At 30.9% G+C, this 14,023-nt stretch overlaps 1 protein-coding gene across 1 annotated transcript; it reads left to right on the plus strand.

The window, feature by feature from the left end:
* Positions 1 to 1,589: 1,589 nt before the first annotated feature.
* On the plus strand, positions 1,590 to 12,506 carry LOTGIDRAFT_119400 (hypothetical protein; the record flags this gene model as incomplete). The annotated part of the gene is made up of 11 exons (XM_009057669.1): positions 1,590 to 1,758; positions 2,025 to 2,107; positions 2,435 to 2,483; positions 3,022 to 3,171; positions 3,479 to 3,558; positions 5,178 to 5,384; positions 7,785 to 7,922; positions 9,097 to 9,325; positions 11,039 to 11,095; positions 11,686 to 11,829; positions 12,379 to 12,506. 11 exons carry the CDS (start codon positions 1,590 to 1,592, stop codon positions 12,504 to 12,506), a joined length of 1,434 nt encoding a protein of 477 aa, XP_009055917.1.
* Positions 12,507 to 14,023: the final 1,517 nt, after the last annotated feature.

Below are 14,023 nucleotides of genomic sequence, written 5' to 3' on the forward strand. Positions count from 1 at the left end.
AAGCTAATTAATGAAGCTAATTTGATAAACAAAACCATAAATAATAACATATCATGGTATGACTGTTTAAACATATCATACACAAGTTTAAAAAGAGTATTATTTGTACAATTTGCTACTTGTAAATCAATTTGAACCATGTTGTTGAGATAAACTGTTGTAAACAAAGGTAGCTAATAGTATAGTTAAACCTTGTTCAACTATTGTTTCCTGTGTAACTGTTTAGTATGTGATATTATGAAGATTAGGAGATAATAATTTATGATAAATATTATTCCTTTGACCTGTTTTATTTAACTATTGTTACCCTAGAATAGAGTCATTGCCAGTATCAATATATTGTTAATATTTGTATTGGAATAAACTTTACTCTAAAATTTCAGTTTTGTTGGCTTAGTCTTTTGTACTCTTAGTCTATATGCCCAAAGTTCATAAATTTTGGTGTGTAATCCTACTGTCCTAGGGTCTAACTTTGAAAAGCTGAAAAACTAAACACAAGACCTCTTTTCACTTTTGCCAAATCTGAAATGTGTGTTGGATTAAACTAATTATGTAAGTTACATTTATAAGTACAGTTACATAGAAATACAGTGCAATACAGTGCACAATTGAATAGTGTTTCTTAATACTCCGATGTGATGTTATTATTATCAGCTGGTGATGTGTAGACTTTGATTATAAAAAGTAAACTCAAAAATAACCTTTATTCAAAATTTAGGTTTGAATTGATCAAGTTTCACTTTTCATTATTATGACATATTAGGTCCTCTTCAGAAACTCAGAAGGAATAAAATGCTATTAAGTATTTTGAATGACCCTTTTATATTTAATGTTGTTCAAACAGTAGAAAAGTATGTGTTTTTAAAAGATTATCTATGTAACTTGCTAAGGGATAATGAAATAGTAGTCCTTTATGGTGGGTATTGTTCTTGAGTAATGATATGCAACAGGCTTAACTGTTAAAGCTAGAGCAAAATTATGTCATAACCTACAAACAAGGCTCAACTTGTTATAAAGAGATACTTTAGTAGGTTTGTAATCTGTCTCATGTTCTTGTGGTTTTAACTAGTTTTTAGTCGAGTTCAGTAGGACTAGTACTAAAGTTGAACAGTAGGTTTTACCATTAATGTTTATTTTTGTCAGTTCTGTTTAACTTTCAACTATCCCATAGTAATGTGCCAAGCAGTTAAAATTGCCAAAAATAATACCCCCCATTCTTCTATTTTTTCTCTTCGTGTTTGACAAACCTATCCACTTTCTAAATACTAAGTGAAAAGTTAAGCTTTTAATTCTAGTGAAAAGCTGTTGTAAACATTTGGGAATCTTAATTGAAAATCAAATGACATTTTCTCTCCACTCTCCATTGATTTTGGCTTCAAAGTCTTTCTAATGCTAATAGGTCATTTAAAGTTATTTTTGTTTCTCAACAAGACTGCATTTCATGAAACTTTGCACGCAACTGATTGCTTTTTATTTGCAGATTTCAAGGTTGATTCACAGTTTGGAGTAATTATGTGTGTTTTCTGACATTCTCGGTATAGGATATTTTAAAATTATCTACAGTTTTACCGTTGTATCCTTTCAGAACCATGAATTCCCAACCACAGAAAAATGAACCGGACCCAGATGCTATAAAAATGTTTATTGGACAGATTCCACGTGGTATGGATGAAAATGACTTGAGAAAAATGTGTGAAGAATTTGGACCAGTATTTCAGTTAAATGTATTAAGAGATAAAGTCACGGGGCAAAGTAAAGGTAAGTAACTACTTAAAACTGTGAGAGCTTGATTTCAGAATCCTGAATGCCAATATATTATATTTAGGCATGTTTTAAATCATAAGAAATTTTGCTCCGATTTGAGTAAGATAATTTAGAATTTTTTTTACCTAAGTAACTTGTTATCAAAGGGTTACTCTGTGAATGATTTGTTGTGCAATACCTAGGTTTCTTGGCCTGTTAATTTTTTTCTGAAAGTGAACTGATGTTTATTATGGTTAGTATTTTTATAAATTTATTTTTAGGTTGTTGTTTTGTTACATATTATAGTAGAAAATCTGCCCTGGATGCTCAGAATGCTCTTCACAATATCAAAACAATGCCAGGTGTAAGTAATTCTTATCAGATTTTCCCCCTGGATTCCATTGCTTTTATTTTGATAATCAGCCATGTTGTATTAACCTCTTAATGAATAGAGAGCATTTGATAAGCTGTAATAAGTTGAACACACATTTAAAATAAATGTATTTGGTCTAGGTTTGAGCCAAGTAAACATGCAGAAAATAAATGATTTATCTGTTTTGTGGTGGATCCAAAAATCCCTGTGAAATGCAATTGTGAATATTTAATCATCAAGCAATGATGACATCTAAGCTTATATATGAATTAAAACCAAGAGTTTAGATAAAAACTTTCTATTCTCTGTGTTTTCTAGATGCATCATCCAATTCAAATGAAGCCAGCAGACAGTGAAAAACGCAATGGTAAGTATTTGATTGTTGCAACTATGATTGAATCAGCAATTAATGTTTGACTGTTTTTACAAAAGATGCTTCACTCTTGAAAATTCATAAATTGTTTATTTTAAGTGTCAGAAAGCAGATTTTCATTGCTTTATGACAGGTATATTGAGACAGTGCCTAGACATTTGACATTGACAAATTGAAAGAGAGTGTTAAATTACTCTACTGATATTGAAAAATAGGGTACATTTAGATTAAAGATTGTGTCTCTAACTCTTTTTAGAGACATGAAGGTGTTGTGACTTCTGTAAAGTATCTTCGCATGCATAAACACTAATGTCTCATCTACGAGGTAGCTATTTGAGTTGCACATTAACATCATTTAATTTTTTGATCAAGAAGATTTTATGTAAAGGAAGGCAATTTCATCATCCGTATACATATTTAACCCCTATATCAAATAACTTGGCTTACTCTTAAATGTCATACTATATGCATTATTAAGATATTAATTCATCTTTTTTATCATATTTCATCCTCATTTAACATTATCAATCAGGTATTTCCAATTCTACAGTGGAAGATCGGAAACTATTTGTTGGTATGTTGGCTAAGAAATTAAATGAAAATGATGTACGCATGATGTTTGCTCCGTTTGGTTCTATAGAAGATTGTACGGTATTAAGAGATCAGAATGGTCAGAGTAGAGGTATGTTATTATAGTTCAGAATAAGTTTCAGTCTAAAGCAGACTGGTAGATACACTTTTTTTTCTAGATTTTATCCCAAATATTAGAATTATAGGGTTAGGGCACATATAATCTGAGAAAATATGAAAGTTCATTTTCAATTGTGATTCGTAAAAAACAACTACACACCAAATGCACATCAAAACTTTCCTGAAAAATTCATCACAAAATATAGACAACATATTAGCATGAAACTAAAAATGAAGTGTGTGCTACTGATCTGTGTAAGTGATCTGTGTTACTTATATGATTTATATTATAATTACAGGTTGTGCATTTATAACATACGCCAACAGACAGAGTGCCCAGAATTGTATCAAAAATATGCATCATTCACAAACAATGGAGGTAAGATCTTACTAATTCTACATGAAATATATCAATTTTTTCACAGTTAGAAAAGTTCTCTATGAATTATTAACAAAACTATGTAGAAATATTAAAACATTACTCAGATTGCTCTTAATGAAACTCTGAGTAAACTCAAACTTCCAGTTCTGTTTTTATGCATTTTTATACGCCCACACATAAGATGTAATAAATAATAAAACTTGACATCAAATACCATCCTTTAATAATAGATATTGTAATTTTAATCTTAACTGCCTTCCACCATTTGTAGTTTGTTTCTTCCCCTGATGAAGTCAAAACTTTTTTGACGAAACGTTGGGTATTAAAGGATGGTATTTGATGTCAAGTTTTTATTATTTATTACACCAAGTTCAGTATACATCAAATGAATCGCTGTACTACTAGTGGTATTGGTGATCCCATCAAAAGTCTTCTGTGATTGGTTATTGCTGCCTGTTTTTTCTTTTTGAAACCACACATAAGATGGGCGTATATTGTAATCACCCTGTCCGTCCCTGGCAAGCTATCTTTAATATTTCACAATATGATTTTTGAAAATTTTAAAGCTCATCTTTTTTCATAGAGGGGGATCGTTGCCAAAAGTATTCACAAAGTCAAACTTGAAAACAAGGCGTTGACTTTACAAAGTCATATTTCAACATTACACAATTACAAAATAAACCTTCCTAAAATTAAAAAGTCAATGTACTAATTACAAAGTAGAGATATTGATAGTTTACTTTTCAAACTTTATTTCACATCAGACACCATTCAAACTTTCCTTTACGAAAATGAATTCTTAACTTTGCATTATTGACAATATCAACTATGTCTTCTTGACTTTGCATTCGTGAAAGATGTAAGTTCGACCACTGTATTCTTAAGAGCTGTAAAGTCAACTTCTGCATTCTTAAACGTTTACCATATAAGGTAACGTGACCTACTTCATTTACATAATCCGGAAATTCACAGAAACTAACGGAAATATAAATCAATAATTGCTCCTTGTCAAAGGGATTTAACACTAAATAAGCTTCAAAATCGGATGTTCAAATGCGGCATTGGTCAATTGACACTTCGTCATTACTTCAGTGGCTGGCCAATTTTTGTGGCCGATGGATACACTAATTTTTTGGATTGATTGTAATTGTTGTAATTAAATCAAAAAACGAAAAATTTGTAATTTGTTTCTTATTCAAATAAAACCTCTAAAAAGTCGTGTAATGAATAGAATCATTACATAGTTCTCAACATTTCTTTGGCCAGTGACAGATATCCAATATGGATATTGAAAATGGCCAATTTTTTCCAATGGTCTCCTTTGGAATTATGAATGCAATTGTTGGTGCCATTGAGGTTCTGAGATGCTAAATCTAACATATTAAGGTGTACAATTGGGAGAAATGCTTTTTATCCTATAATCGCTAAAATATGGCCAGTGACGAATATCCAATTTGGCGGACTTTCGAGGCCTTGTTTTCAAGTTTGACTTTGTAAATACTTCTGGCAACGATCCCCCTCCTTAGTTTTCACACAAAAATTATTCAAATAGAAAGATACTAAGGTATAGGGTTATATTTTCTGATCTATTTTTTGAGTTTGTTTTGTTATTTTAGGGTTGTTCATCACCATTGGTTGTGAAGTTTGCAGACACACAGAAAGAAAAAGAAGCAAAGAAATTACAGCAGATGACATCAAATTTATGGAACATGTCTTTAGGTGGTTTGGGAGCTTTAGGTCCACAATATTTAGCAGTAAGTGAGGTTGATTTCTATATTTCAAATCTGCTGGTGAATAGTTTTGAAATGAGCAATGGCATTATAGTGGACTTGCTGATATGTAATTTGTACAGTTTACAGGTGAAATTTACTGCCATTTGGTCAAAATAGGTCTTCTATACATAGTAATAGATGTGGATGAACTTTCCTTATAATCTATAACTCAAATATACACATCAATGTACTCAAATTAAGCTCTTTCAATATTAATATGACTGATGACACATTATCTCTACCTATTTCAGTTACTACAACAGGCGGCATCTCAAGGAAATATGGGTAAGATTGTTTTGAATTTGATCTAGGAAGGATTATTTGTCAAAATGTTTGGCAAAACCAACTGATATGCATTATATTCAGATTCCAGAATGGAAACCTTGTTGGTTGTACTCTAAACCGTTTTCATTGTGACTATAACTGACTCCCTAGAGTGTTCAGTTTAGAATTCTCAAGAACAGAACATTAAAGTTACAAATATACATATTTTGCTGACATCTTTTTTTCAAAGATCTTACAATTCTTCTCTCTCTCCTAATATAGGAGCCGTGGTGGCTCAGTGAGTTAGATGCTTTCTCGCTAACCTGAAGGTCCAGGGTTAAATCCCGGCATAGGTTGAGATGAAATCTTCGGATTTTTCAACCTGGTTTCCCCCTCTCAGTGATGCAGGTAAGAGGGGCACATTAAAGATCCCTCAAGAGTTGGAAATTGAAAAAGAGCAGGCTAATGCAAAATTTCCCTCATTGCACCCTTCATTAGCCCATATGGTGCAGAAAAGTAGGACGTAAAACTCCATTCATTTCATTTCTCTCCTAATATAATTTTTTTTTAATTTTATAGTTCCAGGTATGAATACTCTTGGTTTACAACAGTTATTGACAGCTATAGCTGCTGCTTCAGCTACAAACCCTGGTAATTATACTTCATTTTATACCTTCACCTTAATACAACACAATTACAAACATTATTTTTAATCGTTTGACCTATTTTGGCTAGAGCACACCTTTAATTTATTTAGAATGCATGTTTATAATCTAATATTGTCCGAATTTTAACTGTGATCTGATATTGGAGAAACTCTGATAGAGATGCGATCAATAATTTTTTTGTTTGAAAACACTAAGATGTATGAAAGAATTTCCTAGAAGATTTTGAATCCTGAATGTATCCTATAACAAAGCTAATAGTAAGATTGTTTTTAATACGAATACACATTAATATGATTTTCTAATATTGTGCTATAGGCATATTGGCAGCCCTAGCCAGTTTGACTACAAGTAACCCATCTAGTGCCGGTAATAATGGCACAACCAGTTCGAATTTAAACAACCATTCCTCAGGTATCATCATAACTCAATCTACTGTTTGTGCTCATTAGACTTGATTAGAATTCTCAGATCTTTTCTTATTTACACTTGGTTAACCCAAGTTTCATTTTGGCTGTCTTGACATAGTAACTAATTCAAAAGAAATAGTTAACTAAATTCTATACTTAACTTTCTCTGATAATCTTTCCAAAATTTTCCTGATGAATAGATTAATAAGTATTTTCAGGTAATTTTAATTCTGCAATAAATCAATGCTTCAAGAATGTTAAAATGATTTTCATTTTAATTGAATTCAATGATAGCTCACATATAAAGATCTGAAAATTCCACTTTTTTTATTGCCTGTAATTATTATGATACATTTTTATATGCATGATTTCCTTTTCAGCTTTTTTCACTTGATATTTTATACTTTTTCCATTTTATTATCCATTGTCGTGTGACATTTACTGGCTTTTTTTCTTATCAAGTTTTGCTTGATTAGAGAGAGGTATACTATTTGTGTGTTCTGAAAAAAAGGCATCTTTTTAAATACAGCCTAATGTACCATTTCTTTTTTTAACAGAATATAATTTAGGTCAAGGAATAATTTTTTAGAAAAAAATTTTTAAAAAGAGATATTTAAAAGGGGGAAAATGTAAATAATTATAGTGTTATCTCAACCTCGGGACAAATCCATGATTTTTGTGGAAACGGGCAAAACCGGATCTATTGGCCTATTGAATACTGAATGACACAACTTTTGAAATAAATTATTACTGACTCTTCTTTCAGTCATGACAATGCATGATTTGAAAAACACTAAAAGCATATTAATAAAGCTGCTATTTCAGTGTGTGGTTTTCAAGATTACTAACAATTACTAATTTTTCATTTTGTTTTATTAGAATCTATATTTTCTTTTTCTTAGCCATCAATTCGCGTTACTTAAAAATCCTGTTTGAAAATTCCATGTCATGCACATATAGGTATATTCAACACATTTAAGATATGAAAAATAAAATTTTAGTCTTTATATGGAATTAAATTTGTAAATGTTATCTTTTCTCAATGATAGAGTACAAATTTGTATCAATATGAATATAAAATCATACATTTCTGTTTTATTTTTTCAGTTGAGGGCCAAAATAATGTCCATTTACAAAATTTACAAGGAATCGCTGCATTGGCTAGTCTAGCTCAAAATCCAGGTTTGTCTTATAGTACCTACTTAAAAATAAAAAATGCCCTCCTGGACAGTGAACAAGGAATATCAACAGTTTTTGAAAAAGTTTAAGAAAAAGTTTGTCATTTCCATCAGTATGGCTTGGAAACAGTCACAATATAGAGAAAATGACATTCTATATCCAGATCTTTTTCATTTCAGCAACACTCAATGCTTTAGGAGTTCAAAACTTGGGTTTAAGTCAGTTTGCCTCAGCAACTAGTCAAAGTCCAGCAAGTGTATCAGGTTAGTTAGTTAAAGTTTTTCATATACATATCATAAAAACATTTCCAGTTTTTGTCAGAAATATTAAAATTAGGTAAATATATTTGTATGCTTTGATTCTAATTTTCATATATTACTCATTTCAATGCAGCATTACATGGAAAAGTGGCCCATTTTGGTGAGACTGTGTTCAGTAAATGTTAAATACTTGATGTTATTTTTTTTGTTTCGATATTTATTGAGTTGTATTCATTTATTCATCAGTTCATATTTGTGTTGATTTTTATTCTTATTTGTTGTGTTTATTCTCTAAATTCTTTTTGATAATTCAATACAATATGTTATACCTTTCTGAATGAATCATTTGAACCAAATGAATTTATACCATCATAACATCTACTTTGTTGACATGAATGTATACCATTATGACACCACTATAATCTGTTCACATGAATTTATACCATTAAGAAATCTGATCTTTTTACATGAATTTACACCATTATGAGCCATCTGATCTGTTTACATGAATTTACACCATTATGACTTATGAGCCATCTAATCTGTTTACATGAATTTACACCAGTTATGTACCATCTGATTAGTTTACTTGAATTTATACCATTAAGAAATCTGATCTGTTTAAATGGATTTATGCCATTATGAACCATCAGATTTCTTTACATGAATTTACACCATTATGAACCATCGGATCTGTTTACTTGAGATTATGACATCAGATCTGTTTACTTGAGATTATGACATCAGATCTGTTTACTTGAGATTATGACATCCGATCTGTTTACATGGATTTTTATACCATTATGAACCATCTAAAATGCTTACCACTGAGTCTGTTTCATTAAGTTAAGCTTATATCATTATGAACAAGATTACTTATTTACATCATCAATATCCACAACCTGCTCATTCCTTAACCTATAGATGAAATCATCAAATAAATATGGTTTTTTATTTATAATATTGAAATTGTTGTTATATGAAGAATCCAATTGTAGGCTCCATATCTGGTACAACGACATCAAGTGGTTTAGGTGGTTTATCAGGTTTCCAGGGATTAGGAGGCAATAATTTATCAAGTATATCCAGTTTTAATCAAGTACCAAGTCTAGCTAATGGTTTAGGTAACTCAAATACTGGTGGAATGGATGCTTTAAGTCAAGCATATAGTGGAATACAGCAATATGCAGGTTTGTCAGGTTTAATCAATCAAGGTAAACATCCATTTCCATTTTTCTTCACATTGGTTTGTTGTATTTTGGACTCAGTGACACCCTTTTGTTGTGCTGCTAGTTTTGTTTGTGTCACCTACTATTTTATATTTTATTCTCTGTTCCATTTGGATATTGAATTTGAATTTTCAAGAAATTGCAATGAAAAGAAAAATTTCAGGCAAACAAAAAATTAAAATTAAACCAAAATAAAAGATTGTGAAATAATATATAACAGAGAGTAAGATATGAATATTATAAACCAGTGTGATACATGAATTATAATATAATAGTGATACCTAGTATCAAACTATATATTATATGAAGTGTATAGCAAAATGTATGGATTATACTTTATCTGAGAGATACAGCAATCTTTATTCAAAATTAAAATATCTTTTGATGTTTGATACAAGACAAGATTGCTGAATTTTACCAGAAATTAACCAAAGCTTACCTTTTCTTATGACTAGTATTAACAAAGCTGGGAGTTATTAAATGGCCAAAGAAAACACCCATGGTTTTTAAATGAAAATAAAAAGCTCAAATGAAAAGAAACTTAAAACATCTAGAGAATTTTCATTTCCAGCTTTGTCAAAATTGCTTGTTATTGACTTAATAACATGTATTTGGAATAGTCATCAATTAATAAGCATACTTATTACTGAATTAATCAAGTTGGCATAATTTCTTTGTCTTTAAGTGTTGAAGTGTATCACACTCTCACATAATTTTATTCAAATGAATTGACTCTTGTAGGCTTAGCATTTGATTGACAATTTGTCACTTCTACTTGTATATTATTCAAAATTTTGCTCCCGCTATCAAAAAATGTTCATCTGTGGCATTATTTATTCCTTAATATCACTGTTTTAATCTTGTAGAAATATTCCTAAAAACAAGAGCTATATACCATCTATACAATCATCTCTCCTTTATATGTATTATGTTATTATAGACATTATTTACGCTATTGTGATGTTATGTTATATATAACAGCATGGTATGATACTGACTCTGTTGTTTTGCTCCTTAATCTTAGAATAATTCATATAATTGCATGTGATTAATTCTTGTTGAAATCCTTAAGATTTTCATTCTTCAAATAAATATAGATACAAACCTCATTGACAATCCTTCTTTAAATCATTATTTCATCAATTGTTATACAAATTACAAAATTCCTCAGAGCTGCAACCAAGTGGAATTTTGAGTTTTTGCTGTGAAACCATAGTAATATATTAAAGAGATATTTCAACACAATATTTGGTTGTAAATCTTATTGGATTCTTTTATCTTGATCAAATATTTCTTTGAATATCATAATTGTGGATTTGTTAATCTTTGGAATACAATTAACACAGCATTACTCTGATTAAATGCTCATTTTCAAAAGTAAAACTACTAGTACTAAAATGAATTATGAAATATTTCAAACCAATTATGTTAATCTGACATGTGTGTGTTGGCAATATTGTTCCTTTAATTAGGATTGCTTCTGAATGTTTATATTAGCAGACTTGCACCAAGGTGGATGTTACCGTTGTAAAAGAAAGTCATTAAAGGGAGATAATAACGTAATGATCAGATTGTATTGGGTTGTGTTGTTATAGTGATATATTTGTAAGCTTATACTGGGCTTGACATTAATTCTAATCCATTATCATCTTTCAATTCTTTCAGCCTCTTTTCCTAATGCCTTTAACAATCCTTCAGCACAATTACAGCAAGCTACAGTATCCAATAGCTCACCTATAGGTAAACAGTCTGAGGGTAAGTTGTTATATTACATTCTTTCAGAGAGGTGAGATTTGACATCTTAAAGAGTTAAATCTTTACAGAAGGTTAACATCTGCATTATCAGCTATATTACTCTCAGATCTAGAATAAAATTTTTGGTTTGTTCTGCAATTCAACAAAACATTCTTGAGTTCTTGAAGTTTATAGGGACAGGGAGCCGCTGTGGCTCAGTGGATTAGACACTTGCTCACTAACCTGAATGTCCAGGGTTTAATCTCGACATAGGTCGAGATAATGCCCTCAAGGTGCAGAAAATTAGGACTTAAATTCATTTTTTCAAAGTTTCTAAATTTTCACCAGCAGTTTTTCCCATGACAAGATGATTATGTTAATATAAGATGTAAGATTGTTGATTATATTATCCTTCATGGTACTTTTTTGCTGAAGTATTGTCCCATTTTATTTTTAAAAAAGTAACTTATTATGGAATTAAGCTGATGACACAAATAAAGCGTGATAGATGCCTTACACTTTGTTGTGAAAGAAAATTAAGGTAGATTCAAATTTTTGTTTTGTGAATATATGTTATTATTATTTTCAGTTGTAATTGATTTGTATTTCAGGACCTGATGGTGCAAATCTTTTTATTTATCATCTTCCTCAAGAATTTACAGATCCTGATCTATCTCAGATGTTCTTGCCTTTTGGAAATGTGGTTTCAGCAAAAGTTTTCATAGATAAACAAACAAATTTGAGTAAATGTTTTGGTAAGTTACTTAAGGTTTTCTTCTTTCCTGGCAGGTTAAAGATGGGGGCACACAAGCAGTCTTGGTCTGAGATTTTTATCTCTGACTCGAATCTTGAGTAAAATCTCGCGTGTGCCCGTGCTTCCACAACAAGAGTATTGTGTCGCTAACAGGATTTAAAATATCAAACAAGCTTGATAATTGTCTCTGCCAGACTGGAGATTTTTGTCTCCTCTTGTGTCTGTGCCAGCTGTTGAAACTCAAGACAAGACTCTAATCAGTGACAAAAGTATCCGACCAAGACAGACAGCTTGTGTGCCCACACCTTTAAAGTGCTCTTTTAGATTCCTTAACCCGATTCCCCACTGTCAGAAATGGGCCAAAATGAAAACATTGTCTAGTTGTTCATATGGGACATAAATGTAGGCTTTATGGGCTAGACTTTTTCTAACAATGCTATTGCTGCTTTCATGGAAATTGTTTTCTCTATGCAAACTATTTGTCAAATTTTGGCCCTTTTTTAAAGAAAAAAAAAACAATTATTTTTCAAGTGACATCATTTACTTGTAGGTTTTGTGAGTTATGACAGTCCTAGCTCAGCTCAGTCAGCAATACAGGCAATGAATGGATTTCAAATAGGCATGAAGAGACTCAAAGTTCAGTTGAAACGTCCAAAACATGACAACAAGCCATATTAGAGGAAATAATAAGGTAGGTCCATAATATCAGGTATTTATTATTTTCTTATTGTGAATTACTGTCTAAATTATTAATGTAGATACTAACATTTTGAATTAAAATCAGATACCATATATTTGTGTATATAGTGTGCAGTTGATTACTCTAAAGAACTGTGTGCTTATATGTCACAATATCTCGTTGCTTATGTTCAGATGTAATAACATCAATGCAACATGACAAGTTCCGTTAAGATAGCTCTGCTTTTAAAAGGGAATGGCAAAGTTACCTTAAGAAATGAAGTCTGTATTTGAATCAGATTGATGAAACAGTTTTTCAGTTTATCTGGAATCATTGCTGAAATCCTCATGACAGTTAAAATATTTCCAATGTATATTCTAAGAAATATCTTATATATATTTAATAGTGTTAGTATCTACAATAAAAATTGAAGCTGTGTGCACTTACTACTCATTGCCATTCTTTCTATCTGTTCTATAACTAATGTGATACATCTATAGTTTTATTGTAGTTGGTTATTACTGCTTGTATTGTGTATTACTATAAGGCAGCTTATTATTGACTTTTTTATGTGTAGTAGCGGACTAAGAAACTTCAAGACAAAATTTTGATAGATTGTTAAGACTATTTCAACTCATGAAAGGAAAGTACATAAGAACTCATGAGGTCACTAACAGATACAGTCAAGTAACCTAATCTCGTGCTAACCTATTTTTCGTGCATTTCCGGAAATGATTAATAATTTACATGTGCGACCTCGCCTGACCTCCTCATTTGCTTGTTTTGATAAACATGGGTTTTCTGTACAATATCAGAGTAGAATGAATTCAATAGTTTCAAGCAAGGTAAACTGTATTAATGTATACTTTGACAAATACAAAATGGCTGATTTCAGTTTTTACCAAACGTCACCATTTTTTATCAGCCGAATTTCCTTATAATCCCAAGCGGTAATCGGAATTCCAAGTGTCGTCTGCTAGAATATATTCCAACGAATGAAGTCACGTGATCAACGTATTCTGTGTCAGCAGAAAATTTCTATGGAACACAAAGTGAACCATATTCTTATGTTGTTTCAGTGACTTTTAGCAATAAATCACGCTACGTATCATACTTTTTTTTTTAAATCGTGGTTTTTTGAAGCAATTGTCACTAGTTATAATAATTGATATTAAAGATAAATACTACCCGGTATCCATACACCGTGTTTTTCTAGACTGTTAATTTGTGTGACTCACTCAGTTGTGTAATCATCTTAGAGTTCTTGAAAGTAGCATAATTGTTGAATCAAATGATAACTACCTCTAGTCTTCAAACATTGTTATTTTGTGTAAAGTATTTCTCCATATTATGACCTATACCAAAGATATTATTTTGTTTGAACTATGGTGTTCATCTGTTATGTATTTGTGTTCAGCTCTCAATGTATGCAATGTGTTTGTTTGGTAGATTGTATTTCACACTAGTTGTTTTGGCACAAATCTAAATCTATGCACATTTGAAATTTCTATCTGGC

This window comes from Lottia gigantea (assembly GCF_000327385.1).
Source record: "Lottia gigantea unplaced genomic scaffold LOTGIsca_31, whole genome shotgun sequence".
NCBI classification, from domain to species: Eukaryota; Metazoa; Mollusca; class Gastropoda; family Lottiidae; genus Lottia; species Lottia gigantea.